Source organism: Letharia lupina (genome assembly GCF_014066315.1).
Source record: "Letharia lupina isolate WasteWater1 chromosome Unknown contig_19, whole genome shotgun sequence".
In the NCBI taxonomy this organism is placed as follows: Eukaryota; Fungi; Ascomycota; class Lecanoromycetes; order Lecanorales; family Parmeliaceae; genus Letharia; species Letharia lupina.
The window spans coordinates 1,168,629-1,180,341 of NW_023502988.1; the positions used below are offsets into that span (position 1 = coordinate 1,168,629).

At 50.6% G+C, this 11,713-nt stretch overlaps 4 protein-coding genes across 4 annotated transcripts; 1 reads left to right on the forward strand and 3 right to left on the reverse strand.

The window, feature by feature from the left end:
* Window positions 1–916: 916 nt before the first annotated feature.
* Window positions 917–4,669, reverse strand: HO133_004088 (uncharacterized protein; the record flags this gene model as incomplete). Its single annotated transcript, XM_037295007.1, has 6 exons — window positions 917–1,388; window positions 1,441–2,051; window positions 2,102–2,229; window positions 2,276–2,348; window positions 2,405–4,210; window positions 4,262–4,669. The coding sequence occupies 6 exons, from the start codon at window positions 4,667–4,669 to the stop codon at window positions 917–919; spliced, it is 3,498 nt and encodes a 1,165-aa protein (XP_037149054.1).
* A 422-nt stretch (window positions 4,670–5,091) lies between these two features.
* HO133_004089 (uncharacterized protein) lies at window positions 5,092–5,346 on the forward strand (the record flags this gene model as incomplete). Its single annotated transcript, XM_037295008.1, has 1 exon — window positions 5,092–5,346. The coding sequence occupies one exon, from the start codon at window positions 5,092–5,094 to the stop codon at window positions 5,344–5,346; it is 255 nt and encodes an 84-aa protein (XP_037149055.1).
* A 2,160-nt stretch (window positions 5,347–7,506) lies between these two features.
* On the reverse strand, window positions 7,507–8,069 carry HO133_004090 (uncharacterized protein; the record flags this gene model as incomplete). Its single annotated transcript, XM_037295009.1, has 2 exons — window positions 7,507–7,768; window positions 7,831–8,069. The coding sequence occupies 2 exons, from the start codon at window positions 8,067–8,069 to the stop codon at window positions 7,507–7,509; spliced, it is 501 nt and encodes a 166-aa protein (XP_037149056.1).
* Window positions 8,070–9,415: 1,346 nt separating this feature from the next.
* HO133_004091 (uncharacterized protein) lies at window positions 9,416–11,003 on the reverse strand (the record flags this gene model as incomplete). Its single annotated transcript, XM_037295010.1, has 4 exons — window positions 9,416–9,602; window positions 9,660–10,677; window positions 10,727–10,919; window positions 11,001–11,003. The coding sequence occupies 4 exons, from the start codon at window positions 11,001–11,003 to the stop codon at window positions 9,416–9,418; spliced, it is 1,401 nt and encodes a 466-aa protein (XP_037149057.1).
* Between the last annotated feature and the right edge of the window lie 710 nt (window positions 11,004–11,713).

Here is an 11,713-nt window from a genome sequence, read left to right on the forward strand (position 1 = left end):
GGCGACATCGTGGCTTGAGACACTGGGGACGAGTGATGGGAAGGGGAGCTGTCGTTTTGATGATCATGAGTGTTTGGAGAAGGGCGGGGCGGGGTGGACCGAGGTGGTGGAGATGGATTGATAGGGGGGTTTTCCAAAGCGGGCGTATGTATGTATGGTGGACATGGATTGGGATCAGCATACGGGCCTTGCGGCGGACGGACGTGTCGGTCGGGAGCTGAGGATTTACACATGAGGTATTCCGCCGACAGTGTAAGATGTGAACTAACACTTTTCGATCGCTTCCGAGGCTGTGTTCCCGCGTGATCCCGTCGTCGGCTATTACCGTCGTCGCCTTGCACATCGTCTTGCAGCAGTGGGCTTACATACATACATACATATCTGACAAGGTGCGCTCGAATATGAAAGAATCTTTCAGAGCGGTGGCTCTTCGCTACCACTTCCCTTTTTGTAATGGCGTTGCATAATTAGCCATGAACATCGTCAGTGGATTTTGAAAATGGAAATTACTGCCAGGTTGACGTTTTTGGGAGTCGCAGTGGAATAGATGTCATTCCCATGAACATGGTATTGATCTTGAACATGCTTCAGTCTTGATCATTTGCGACGAATGTCGGAATAGGGTACCATTCCCAACGTCACTGTCGTCGTCGTCCACGCTTCAAATCTCTTCCAGATGGAATTGGATTCTTAGCGTTTAGGTTGGGTATCATCCATAAGTCAAAGATTAAGAAATCGAAATGACCCCTCGATGCTAATCGCGTTGGTATGTTAAGGAATTTGTACGCCTTCGACGGCCACGTTTATTGACAACTCGCATAATATATACACAAATCCATCCCTCCGCGACCAGGGCAACAGGTCGCCTAATCCAATTCGCGTCGCTCAGCCCAGCAGCCAGGTAGACACCGCCGGCTCATCTGGCGGCAGCAGCCATGGCCCCCGCCTTTAGTCCCCTCATCAGGTTCACACACCCCTTGAAATCCACCCTCGAGCGATCCTCAGGCATATACTCGCCAGAAGCGATGCAAAGGACGCGCATGCCGCGTTCGTAGGTCAGGTTGTGTAGAAGTTTGGGGGTGATGAGGAAGTATTGGGACCCTCCCCTGCCTTGGCCTGCCACCCCATCCTTCTCGTCTTCTTCTTCTCCATGGCCGTTTTCGAGTGAATGCTGAGCCACACCATCAAGCATACCGCACGCAATGCCAACCATACGTTTGTGAACAAGACGTTCGTTGCGGGGATCCATACCCTGGTTTATCTCATCGACGACGCGGAAGGGAGAGCGGGTTAAGGATTGCAGGGACATGAGATAGAAGATTGTGCTGACGGCGCGTTCGCCTCCGGATTGGCGGTGGGAGTCTAGGGTTGTTAGGGGTTCGGATTCTCTGATGACGAGAGTCAGTTGCCAAGTTTGCGCCAGGGTTAACATGGACCTACCTGAACTTGACGCGGATCTGTATAGCCCACTGGTCGAAGTCTTCGTCTTTGTGAACGCCAACCTCGCCAGCGCAGCTGATCTGCTCCATGTTCAGAGAGAAAGAGTCACTGATCTTCCCAACAAGGGAGTCGAGCTCTGGCTCCCACTGATCCCTAAGCTCTTTGATTTTGTCGTCGAATTCAGAGAGGGCGTTCTTGATCTCCTCAAGCCTAGCAGTCAAAACATCAATCTTCTTCTTCCTCTGTTCATACTCCTTGATCACACCCCCGTTACCCTCATGCATGAGCTCCAACCTCGCTTTCTCGCTTTCTATTTCGCCCTCGAGGTGCTCAGTCGATTGGTTCGCCGGTAGCGCAACGAGGAAACTCCTGAGCTCGTTGTCGACCCGGGCCAGGAGCTGGCTGCATTTATCGAGGAGGGTTTTTGCTGTCCTTTGCGAAGCTTCGGTCTCTCTTACCAGTGCATCGACTTGGCGCTGTTGGTCTTCGAGAAGCTCTTGCACGGAGCTGTTTCGCTCTCTGAGGATTTCCCAGTCGGAAGTCGCTTCTATGAGCATGATCTCGGCCTCATGGAGGTTGTTGTGGGCGACTCTGATTGCCTCGACAGCGTCCTGTGTACCTGATCAGAATTGTCCTTACACTGGTACTCTAGGAAACACACCGCATAATCCAACGCTACTTCGCCTCTCTCCAATGCAATAGTCTCTTGCTGTCCCATGATTTCTCTCAATCGCCCTCTGATACCACTAAGAGCATTTTGGGCCGTGGCCAATTTTGCCTCTTGGGCAGCTATCTGGAGGTTAGAGTAGAACGGCCAAGGGTTTGGATGACATACCGAGCTTCGTTGGAACGGCCTTGAACTCCCCCAGAGCTTTTTGCTTAGCTTCTTTTTCGGCCGAGATCGCTTTCTGCACGAAAAGGTCAGCAACAGTGTTCCTCGTTTCCGGTCTGGAGACAATCATACGCCTTCTTCGCTATTGGTATTGATCGCATTTCGGTATGCCAGGATCTTCTTTTGATCTGCATCGGATTCCGCTTGAAACGATGCCACTTCTTCCGTCCAGCCTTGAATGTTCTCTTGCAGTTCCCGTTTCGCTGTCAGATCTACTGGTCGGTCCGTCCACACATTGGCTCTTCTGATATCTCTGACTAGGGTGGACTTCGCGTCAGGCCCGAACTCGCGGCGACGGGTGATCCTGTAAGTCGACTTGCTAGTCACCCAAGATTGTATTGGACTATTCTGCAACAACTCAAATTGCTGAGGCGTGGTGTCTCGCAAGGCAACACCGGCCTCGTGGACGTGTACCTCCGCGCAAAGCATGGCCAATACAGGTTCAGGGCCGTTGAGGTAGTCCAACGCCCACCCTTCAAAACCAAATCGCTTCATCTGCTCTGCACTGACTGGTGGACGGAAAGGATCGAGGCCTGGTAGTATAGTTACGATGTTGACATCGGAAAGACCCATGCGGCCGCTGCCTTGATCTGATAGCTTCTTGAAATCGCCTCTAGTCTGCACGGTAAATTGAATCATTACACCTTTGTGGAACAAGGATTCTATATGGTCCACGTATTTTGGGTCCTTAATTGTGCACTCCACGATTGGCGGTCCAAAGACAGGCTTGTCGAACTGATCTTGATTCTGTTGTACCCATTCCCATAGTCTGTATGCGTCGCGTGATATACTTTGGAGTTTGGACTTCTGCTTTCCAGCCTGAGAGTCTAATTGGGCCAAATCGTCTTCGGCTTGCTTGATTCGATGATTCTTGTCCACGCCGCGCCGTCTCAGCTCTTCTTGATGTCTCTTCAGATCTCCAATCTTGGTCGTGCTGTCGTCCACGGCATCGCGTTTTTCGCGTATGCGTCTGTTGTACGCCTGAACGTCCAGCTCTGGAGGCTCCACCTCCATCTGTCTCTTCAATTGATTGAAGGCGCCCTCAAGCCTGACGATCTCCTGTCTATGTTTCTTACCACCGCTCTTTTCCGCCGAATCAGCGGCCACAAGCTCGTTATGTTTGTCCTGTAGCTCCTTAAACTTCTTATCAATGGCGTCGGCGTGTCGCTCGGCTTTGCTGGTGGCATTCTTCCGCTCCGTCACGACGGCCGCAATCTGCGCCTTATACTGTTCTTTTGCATTGACAGCTCGCAGTGATGGCTCGACCTCTTTTCCCAGCCTCGTAAGCTCAGTTTGAGCTGCCTTTCTTTTTTCCTTGGCTTCCCCATGGGCAGACCTCGCGCTCCGATATGCCGCAAACGGCCGTGCGGCTTCCAGCATTTTGACATGCGTTTCTACCAGCTCACGCTCGCGCATGCGTTCGACGTCGGCCTCCTGTAACCGCTGTCGGCTTTCAAGATTGTCGAGTTGCTCTTGATCAGCAGTGTTCTTAGCCTGAATATCCTTCTGCTTGCGCCGGAGGTCTTTCAGATTCTCATGCATATCAATCATCTCCTGCGACGCCACAGCCCTCTGAGTCGACCGTAGCAGCTCCACTGGCGTCATAGCTGCAAATTCAACCACTTTGTCTTGCGGCAAAAATTGACAGAGGTTGTCGATCTGAATTGAAAGGGACCTGCAGAGCTCGATGACCGCTTTCTTGCCTTGTGGTTTGCCGTTGACCGAAAAGACGGTCTTGTTGCCGTCGCGCTTGATGTTACAACGTATGACTACGTTGTTCTTGAACCACTTCCCATCCTTTGCGAGCTCGATTTCGATCATAGCCTCTTGACATCCATGTTTGACGTACTCGGATACCTCTTTGGCTCGGCCAAGATGCTATAGCTCGTCAGCCTCGTTCTGTCGGATTATATCCTCCTGTAGACTCACCTGCGGTCCCCACCCCAATCCCAGACATATCGCGCATACCAATGTACTCTTTCCCGTGCCATTAGGCCCAATGACCATATTTAGACTCGGTCCTGGAAAAAACTCCACAGCGGTGTACGTAACGAAGTTCTTGAGCTCGACTCGTACAATGGATCCAGGTTGATACTTCTTCTGCGAACCTTGCGCTCGCAGCGTCTCTCTTTGCAACATGCTGGACTGAGGACGGAGCCCATTGGTGAGGGGGGTGCCGCTCAGCGAAGAAGACGCGTTGCCATTAGTGAGGCGGGCTCTCTTGCTGCTGGGTAACTCCGGTTGTGAGGAGGGGATGAGGTCTGGAGAAGCGCTACCTTCCTCATCAGTTTCTAAATCGTCTCGCGATCGCCTACGAGGCGTGATCGCCGTAGGCATCCTATTTGACTGGACCGAGAAGCTTCAGCAATGGAGACGATATTTCTGCAGAGTTGAATTTTGGGGACGCGCCTGCCAAGCCTGTCTCAACACCTACCAGGCCTAGCGTAAGCGCCGCTTTACACTGACGAGACGCGTGCCACTACTTTACTGCTTGCCGATTTCAGCCCTACCGAGCTACCCCATCTGCTCATTCTGCTGGCAAGAAATCCTTACTTCAGCAATTACTCTGACTTGAATCAGAGCGCAACAACCATAATGTCTCGCGCGACACTCTCCTCCACGGCCCCTGTCAGCCATCGAAGGCTACAACATCTGGACACCCGAGTCAATAATGTCCTATCGAGCACGCGACTGCATTCACTATATCCTTTCCTTTCTCCCTCAACAACGAAAAATATGCCACCTATTTCGTCCCCATAATGTCCGCGTTCAGAGACTTCGATGTGACAGTTCATGACACCATTGTGGACGAAGAAGCTCGAAAGATGGTTATGCATGCGTCCAGCACGGGTACGACTGCGCTGGGGCCATACAATAATGACTATACGCTTATTCTGCATATGACTGAGGATGGGCGCAAGGTGGAAAAATTCTATGAATTTGTGGATAGTGCGTATACTGTGGACTATATGCCACGACTACAGGATGCCATTGCCAATCAGCAGAAGGGATAAGGGAATGGGCGCTAGTAGTGGGGACCTAATGAACCCCAAACTGGGTTCAGGTCAGACGCAACTCCGAAGCAGACCTCGTTGTCCAGCTAACCCTCTAGGCGGGGTATTATCCGAGATTTGGTACAGGTGTGGGAGCGTTCAGGACTTTTTGGTGCTGACCTCCGTAGAGGATCGTTGCAAACCCAAAATAAGACTAGAACATATACGGGTCTCTGTCAAGGGTCGATACGAAAAGACCTTGCCACACACTTAGCTTCAGCCTCCGTGTTCGCTAACCTATTATATTGTTTTGACCGTGTTTAGGTCGTGCAGCAGTGGCCCTATCGTTTCGCATGGACTTGGGGACCAATTGAGATTTGTTCTAAACATGATCCATCACCTCTTATTCGACAACAAGCGTTAATCAAGCATCGGCGACCTGCAGGATTTTGCCGCCAGTCTTTTAATGCGGACAATCCCTAGCTTTAGCTAAAAATGTATGTATCTCAATTGACATCCATTGCATCCGGCCTGGTAGATCTTTTCCCCACCCAAATCTGTAGACAATCACGACTTACGCATCACACCCACTTCTTGCTAAGCTTGTTACTCGGCCGCTCGGCCTTTATTTTCTGGTTTCTTGTTTCAACTCTGCCGAATATGTTGACCCAAACATCCCTGTTGGGCTTGCAGACTCCAGCAGCACTGATATGACCTGGTATCTTCCAACCGGCGTCTCTAGGCTCGATCTCCCAGTTATATAAAAATCCAGCTACCCAATGCAGATATATCCTCTCGGCAATAACCCTTCCCTTGCACATCGAAAAGCCTGCCTCGTTTGGACGCAAATTCCCCTGGCCGACTTCCACAGAGCCACTCTCACGAACCAAAGATATTTCCGGATTGAAGACTTCTGGCTCCTCGGAATAACAGGGATCGCTATGGTGAAGATAGTCTCCCGATTTGAGCTTGAACGCAGAGGTCGACGCCGTTTCATTCTCCGGAACGAGGTTATCTCTCCTCATTTTCCTAGCTGAACGGATCACAACGTCGAGCCGCAAAGTCTCAAAGGCAAGCCTTCAGTAGCGGGCGCAATCGGGCCATACTCCCTTTCTGCTGGTTTCAAGATCTCGTCGTGTTGTACCATGCTGAGCGGTCTCGGCTTGGAAGAATGTTTTCGTCTCGCCGCGAATCTTGTCGGCTGATCCCGGCGTGGCAAGGATCCGGAGAAGTAGTTAGAAAACTAGATTGTTGGCATCGATAGTAAGCCTTCAATCACAGCCCGCGCAGAGAGAAGTCGCAATCCACTCAGTCTACGATATTCTCTGTATGAAACCCTTTGCCAAGCTGAGAGCAAGAGGCACTTACGCCTACGGCATACTCAGTCCTGCTGCCGCTCGAGCATGAATGGTTAATCCAATACGCTTTCAGATCCCATCATACGATTTGATCAATTCGCTCACGTCACTGAGATCTCTGTAAGACGCTGAAAGCTACCCATCTGCTTCAATGTCTAGCGCATGATAAAAGGATGCAAGTCCTTGGTGCAATCGATCTCGTGCTTCGTACAGTTTTCTTAACGGTGGATCCAACGCGGCAATTTCGCTGCTAGCACAAAAAAGCTGTCGTCGAGAATATCAATATCTTCCAGGGCGCCTGGCGAATCGGCTACATATGCCTTGTCTATCATTACAGGAAGGGTCATGCGCCCCAGAAAGCATGTCAGAAGTGGTAACAGACTGACTTTCGACGCTGGGATGTTAGTTCTCGATCCTTTTCACAGATGCGTGCTGCTCCCAAGGTTCAAAATCTGATTTCGGGTCTGAGTTCACCCCGTCATTTTCTTTTCCCTTGGGCGTTTCTTTTCAAGTCACTAGGCTTCTCACTTGAGCATGAATGTGAAAAATTGCCGACCGTGACATATCGCTCATATCAGGGTCTTGAAGTAGGTGTTTGGCCACGCAGGTGTCTAGCTCATCAGACGCTGCAGTATAAATGTCTTGGTATTCTGCAAGGTTTCCAAATGTTTTGTTGAAAAGCATGCATTTGATCGACATGTAGTCGACGACTGACAAGCGTAGCTGAGCAGAATTTCGAACTAATGCGGGTGTGTAAACGATGTTGTGACTCGACCCCAGAAGTACAGATGGAATACTGCATGGTACTTGCCTCTGAAAAATCTCAATCAGCCGTGAACGAGCCCAGCGATACTGGTCGTGGTGCCGATTGCTTTGCAAAGATGAGCCATTGACGAGGAGCTCGTCCAGCCGTTTTTGGGCAGACAAAGAAAAGCCCTGCTGAGAAGGAGATCGTAAACTCCGGCACAGGCTTGCCGTAAACCGAAGAGTAGTCACTGTGAAGAGATGTGGAACATTGTCCATCGCCATCAGTTTCCTCGAATGCTAACGCAAAGCCTGTGAAAACCACGGATGCGGTTGTGGTACTGTTTGGTATACATCAACAATCCTCGCTTGATGAAGACGCGTATAAACGTTCTTGACTTACGTTGACTTTCCCGAGCCGTGAGAGGATACTCGTGGATTCCGGTAGGAAGTAGCAGTCGGCGCAGTAACTTGTGTCCTTTGGAATCGGGTAGGTGTATAACCCTGTGGGGCGTCATCCAGCCCTGGCAAGTAGGTCGTCAACAATTCCCCTGTTATGCCTGCACCCGCCTCGGCAAAAAGACAGGAAACAAACGGTGGCGAGGCGAGGATGTTCGGAGAGCAAAAGAAGCATGTAGCCATCTTAGACAAAAAGAGGATGACTGGGCAAACGTTCATCGAAGAACGAGACTAGTGGCAAAATGGCAAAAACCAAAGTAGTAAGCAAAATTGGGCAGTGCTTCTTCTCCTGCTGCAGAATATGCCTCTCAATGGGGTTGAAGTTCCTCCGCTGTAGGACTGGTGACATAATTCATTGGCTCGCTCGTGGGAACATAGGTATTCCCTTGTACAAAGGCTTGTGTTGTTCGGGAAGACGCAAGTACTCCAGACTCAGACCTTCAGGATTGAGATGCGGTCAGGCCCAAAGGCTACAACTGTAAACGTGTCTTCATCCGGTAACACTGAGATTAAAATAAGGATGGATAAACGTGTCAGGCGTACTCAGAATTCCCCTTAGATCCGTCCGCCGTCTCCTCCCACGCCAGGTGTCTCTCGTGAGGTGCTTGCAACCAGCATGTTCCACATGAGAACGTCGTTATTACAGCAACGGCAAGGATAGCGGCTGAAAGCGCGAGTAGGGCTATCGGAGTTCAGGTCTTGAGGGATGGTACTGCGGAGAAGACTCTCGCTAACCTTCACCAATCCGTTCTGTCATAATATCGGAATCTATCGCTTGTGTATTATCGATCTCCTCAGTCTTGACTTTTGCCATCGTTATAGTACTCACTACCTGCAACGCCAATCCCACTTTCGATCTACCCTCCGTCCTTACCTCTTTCATCCCCCGCGTTTCAATATCTTATCCCTCTCGTCTCTGCGTTACAGGCTCGCTTCATCAAGCAAGCGCGAGCTTCTCTAGCGCCTTGGCGGCATGGAGCGCTAAGCCTGTTTGAGGTTTTGAGTGCCGCGGACTTTGAATACCACTCACGGGGCTTCCACGAGGAAAAAGGCTGCCGGGCACAGGGCGTAAAAACGTTCGCCCGGGTTTGGACTTTTCGTGTATCCTCCTACTATTATGTATTTACCTTACCTTCTACTCGGATTGTCCAATGTCTCACTGCTGTGGGCTTGGGTCACGACCGAATCGGCGAGGCTGTCACGTATGAGCAAACATCGCCAGCCTAGGCGCAGGCAAGGTGCTGAAAAAGGTGGCGGTCGGAGTGGTAAAAACTTTTGATAAGACAGTGTTGGCGAGAAGACTTTTTACTTGATACACGCTCTTTACAAAGCAGTCATGAATGTCAAGGACAGATGTTTCCGGGTTGTTGCTCAAATCGATGTGAAAACAAGATGTTTTCGGTAGTAATGCTGAAAGAGTTATTTACAGGTGGTATCGCTACAAACTGCTGTCATGGGAGGCTGTGAATCCGCTGCGCAATAGTCTCAAGCAAATTCAAGGAAATTGTATCCAACAAAGAGCATCTAGTTCAGTCCTGGTGCTTCGGGCTCAGCATCAGTTCTGGTCGCACATATTTGTCAAAGTCCTCTTCACTCAACGCCTTCAGCTCCATGGCACTCTCTTTCAGCGTCAAGCCCTTTTTGTGGGCATTCTTTGCGACCTTTGAGGCTGCGTCGTAACCAATCACCGGATTCAAGCAGGTAACAAGCATCAGGCTGCGTCATCATCATTAGCCCGGGAGTCAATCTGCACCAAGGAGTGCTAAAATTTACCTCTGGTGCAAAAGTGTACTGATCCTGTCCTCGTCAGCTTCTAGACCTGCGACAAGATTCTTTTCGAAACTCCTCATGCTGTCGCTGAGGATCCTGATGCTGTGGAGCAAATTCCTGATCAAGACAGGCTTGAAGACGTTAAGCTCGAATTGGCCGTTCATTCCGCCAATAGTCACGGCTGTATGGTTCCCAATCACTTGAGCACACACCATAGTCAATGCCTCGCATTGTGTAGGGTTGACCTTCCCAGGCATGATGGATGAACCAGGCTCGTTCTCTGGAAGCTTCAACTCTCCCAGCCCGCAACGAGGGCCAGAACCTAGATAGCGAATATCCTGCGCAATCTTGAACAGTGAAGTCGCTACCGTATTCAGGGCCCCTGAGGCTTCGACAATCGCATCGTGTGTAGCCAAAGCCTCAAACTTGTTTGGTGCAGTCTTGAATTCGGCTTTTGTTAGCTTGCTGATCTCCTCTGCTATGGCCTCGGCGAAACCTTCGAATGTATTTATACCTGTGCCAACTGCTGTTCCTCCTTGGGCAAGCAGCCGAAGATGAGGTAGAGTGTCTTGCACGCGCTCCACGCCTCGTTCCAATTGCGCGACGTAGCCCGAGAATTCTTGGCCTAGGGTTAGGGGCGTAGCGTCTTGTAGATGTGTGCGTCCTATCTTGATGATGTGCTCGAAGTCTTGACTCTTGGCTTGTAGCGCTGCTTTTAGGCTTTCCATTGCGGGTATAAGGGACTCGGTGATCTCGAGGACGGCGGCTATGTGCATGACGGTGGGAAAGCTATCGTTGGAGGAAGCGGACATGTTCACATGGTCGTTGGGGTGTACGGGCTTCTTCGAGCCCATTGTGCCCCCTAGTATCTCAATGGCACGATTCGAGATGACCTCGTTGGCGTTCATATTCGATTGTGTCCCTGAGCCAGTCTGCCATACCACGAGAGGGAAATGATCGATGAGCTTTAGTGAAGCAACCTCCTCGGCCGCTTGCTGGATTGCCTTTCCAAGCTTTGGATCTTGATGGCGCTCAGCTAAAGTCTTTCTTGAGATCGACAACGGAATTACCGAGCCCAAAATGCATGTTCACGGTCGCTGCTGCTCCCTTCAGTATGCCGAATGCTCTGACAACGGGTGGGGGCATTCGATCTTGAGGCTGATTGATCTTGAAGTTCTCCAGCGAGCGCTCCGTTTGCGCTCCCCAGTACCTGTCTGATTCGACTTGTACTTCACCGAAGGCATCGGTTTCTGTTCGTGTAGACTGTTGCCAGAATGTGTCAGCGCTCCATTCTTGATAACGGTTCCAGAGATTGGAATGTGCCCGATTGAGAGAGTTGCGTACCATGTTGAGACGCTGTAAGAAAGATTGATTGCTTTTGGTGCATAGGATCGACGAAGTCGGATGTTTCGTAGCTGGTCCTCGTAGCGATCGCAGCGCTTGTGTTGAGGAGAAGAGTGAGCGCGAGAGCATATTGGACTCTCAGAATGACCGGGCAAAGGGATGGAGGAGGTGCCTCACTCGGGCTCTATGGGTACCGCCTGTCCTTTTCCAGACTCGAGGTTTTTGTTTTGGAGCCTTCATCATAGCGCCAAGACCGAACTTCGGAGATGACAAAGCAATACGAGGTTTCCCGAGTCCGAGATTCTCCGACTCGTCAACAAAGCGCTCCTTTCGAAACATGATCATATTGTCTTTCCGTCGTCGCTTTTGGTGTTTGATGCTTGTCTATGGCAGTCAAACTTTTCAACTGAAGTATGGCTCTGTATGCAATGGAGGTCTTCGAGGGGGAAGGGACCATGTGCTTCTCCTCAAGCATCGCCACTCCGACGAGGATAAGAACACGTTGATCAAAGGCCGTTCTAGACACAGGTTTGCTAAAAAGTACTCGTGTTATTCCTTTCGAGGTCACCATGGCTTGTGAGGCAGCAGCAGTGCGCACGATCCTGATGAGTGTCATCAGGACTTGGGTCTATTCCGTCCTACACCACTCAAGGGCATTTCAGGATGCCATCCCAACTTCTATGTACACCTGGTCACGCATTCTCATGTTCATA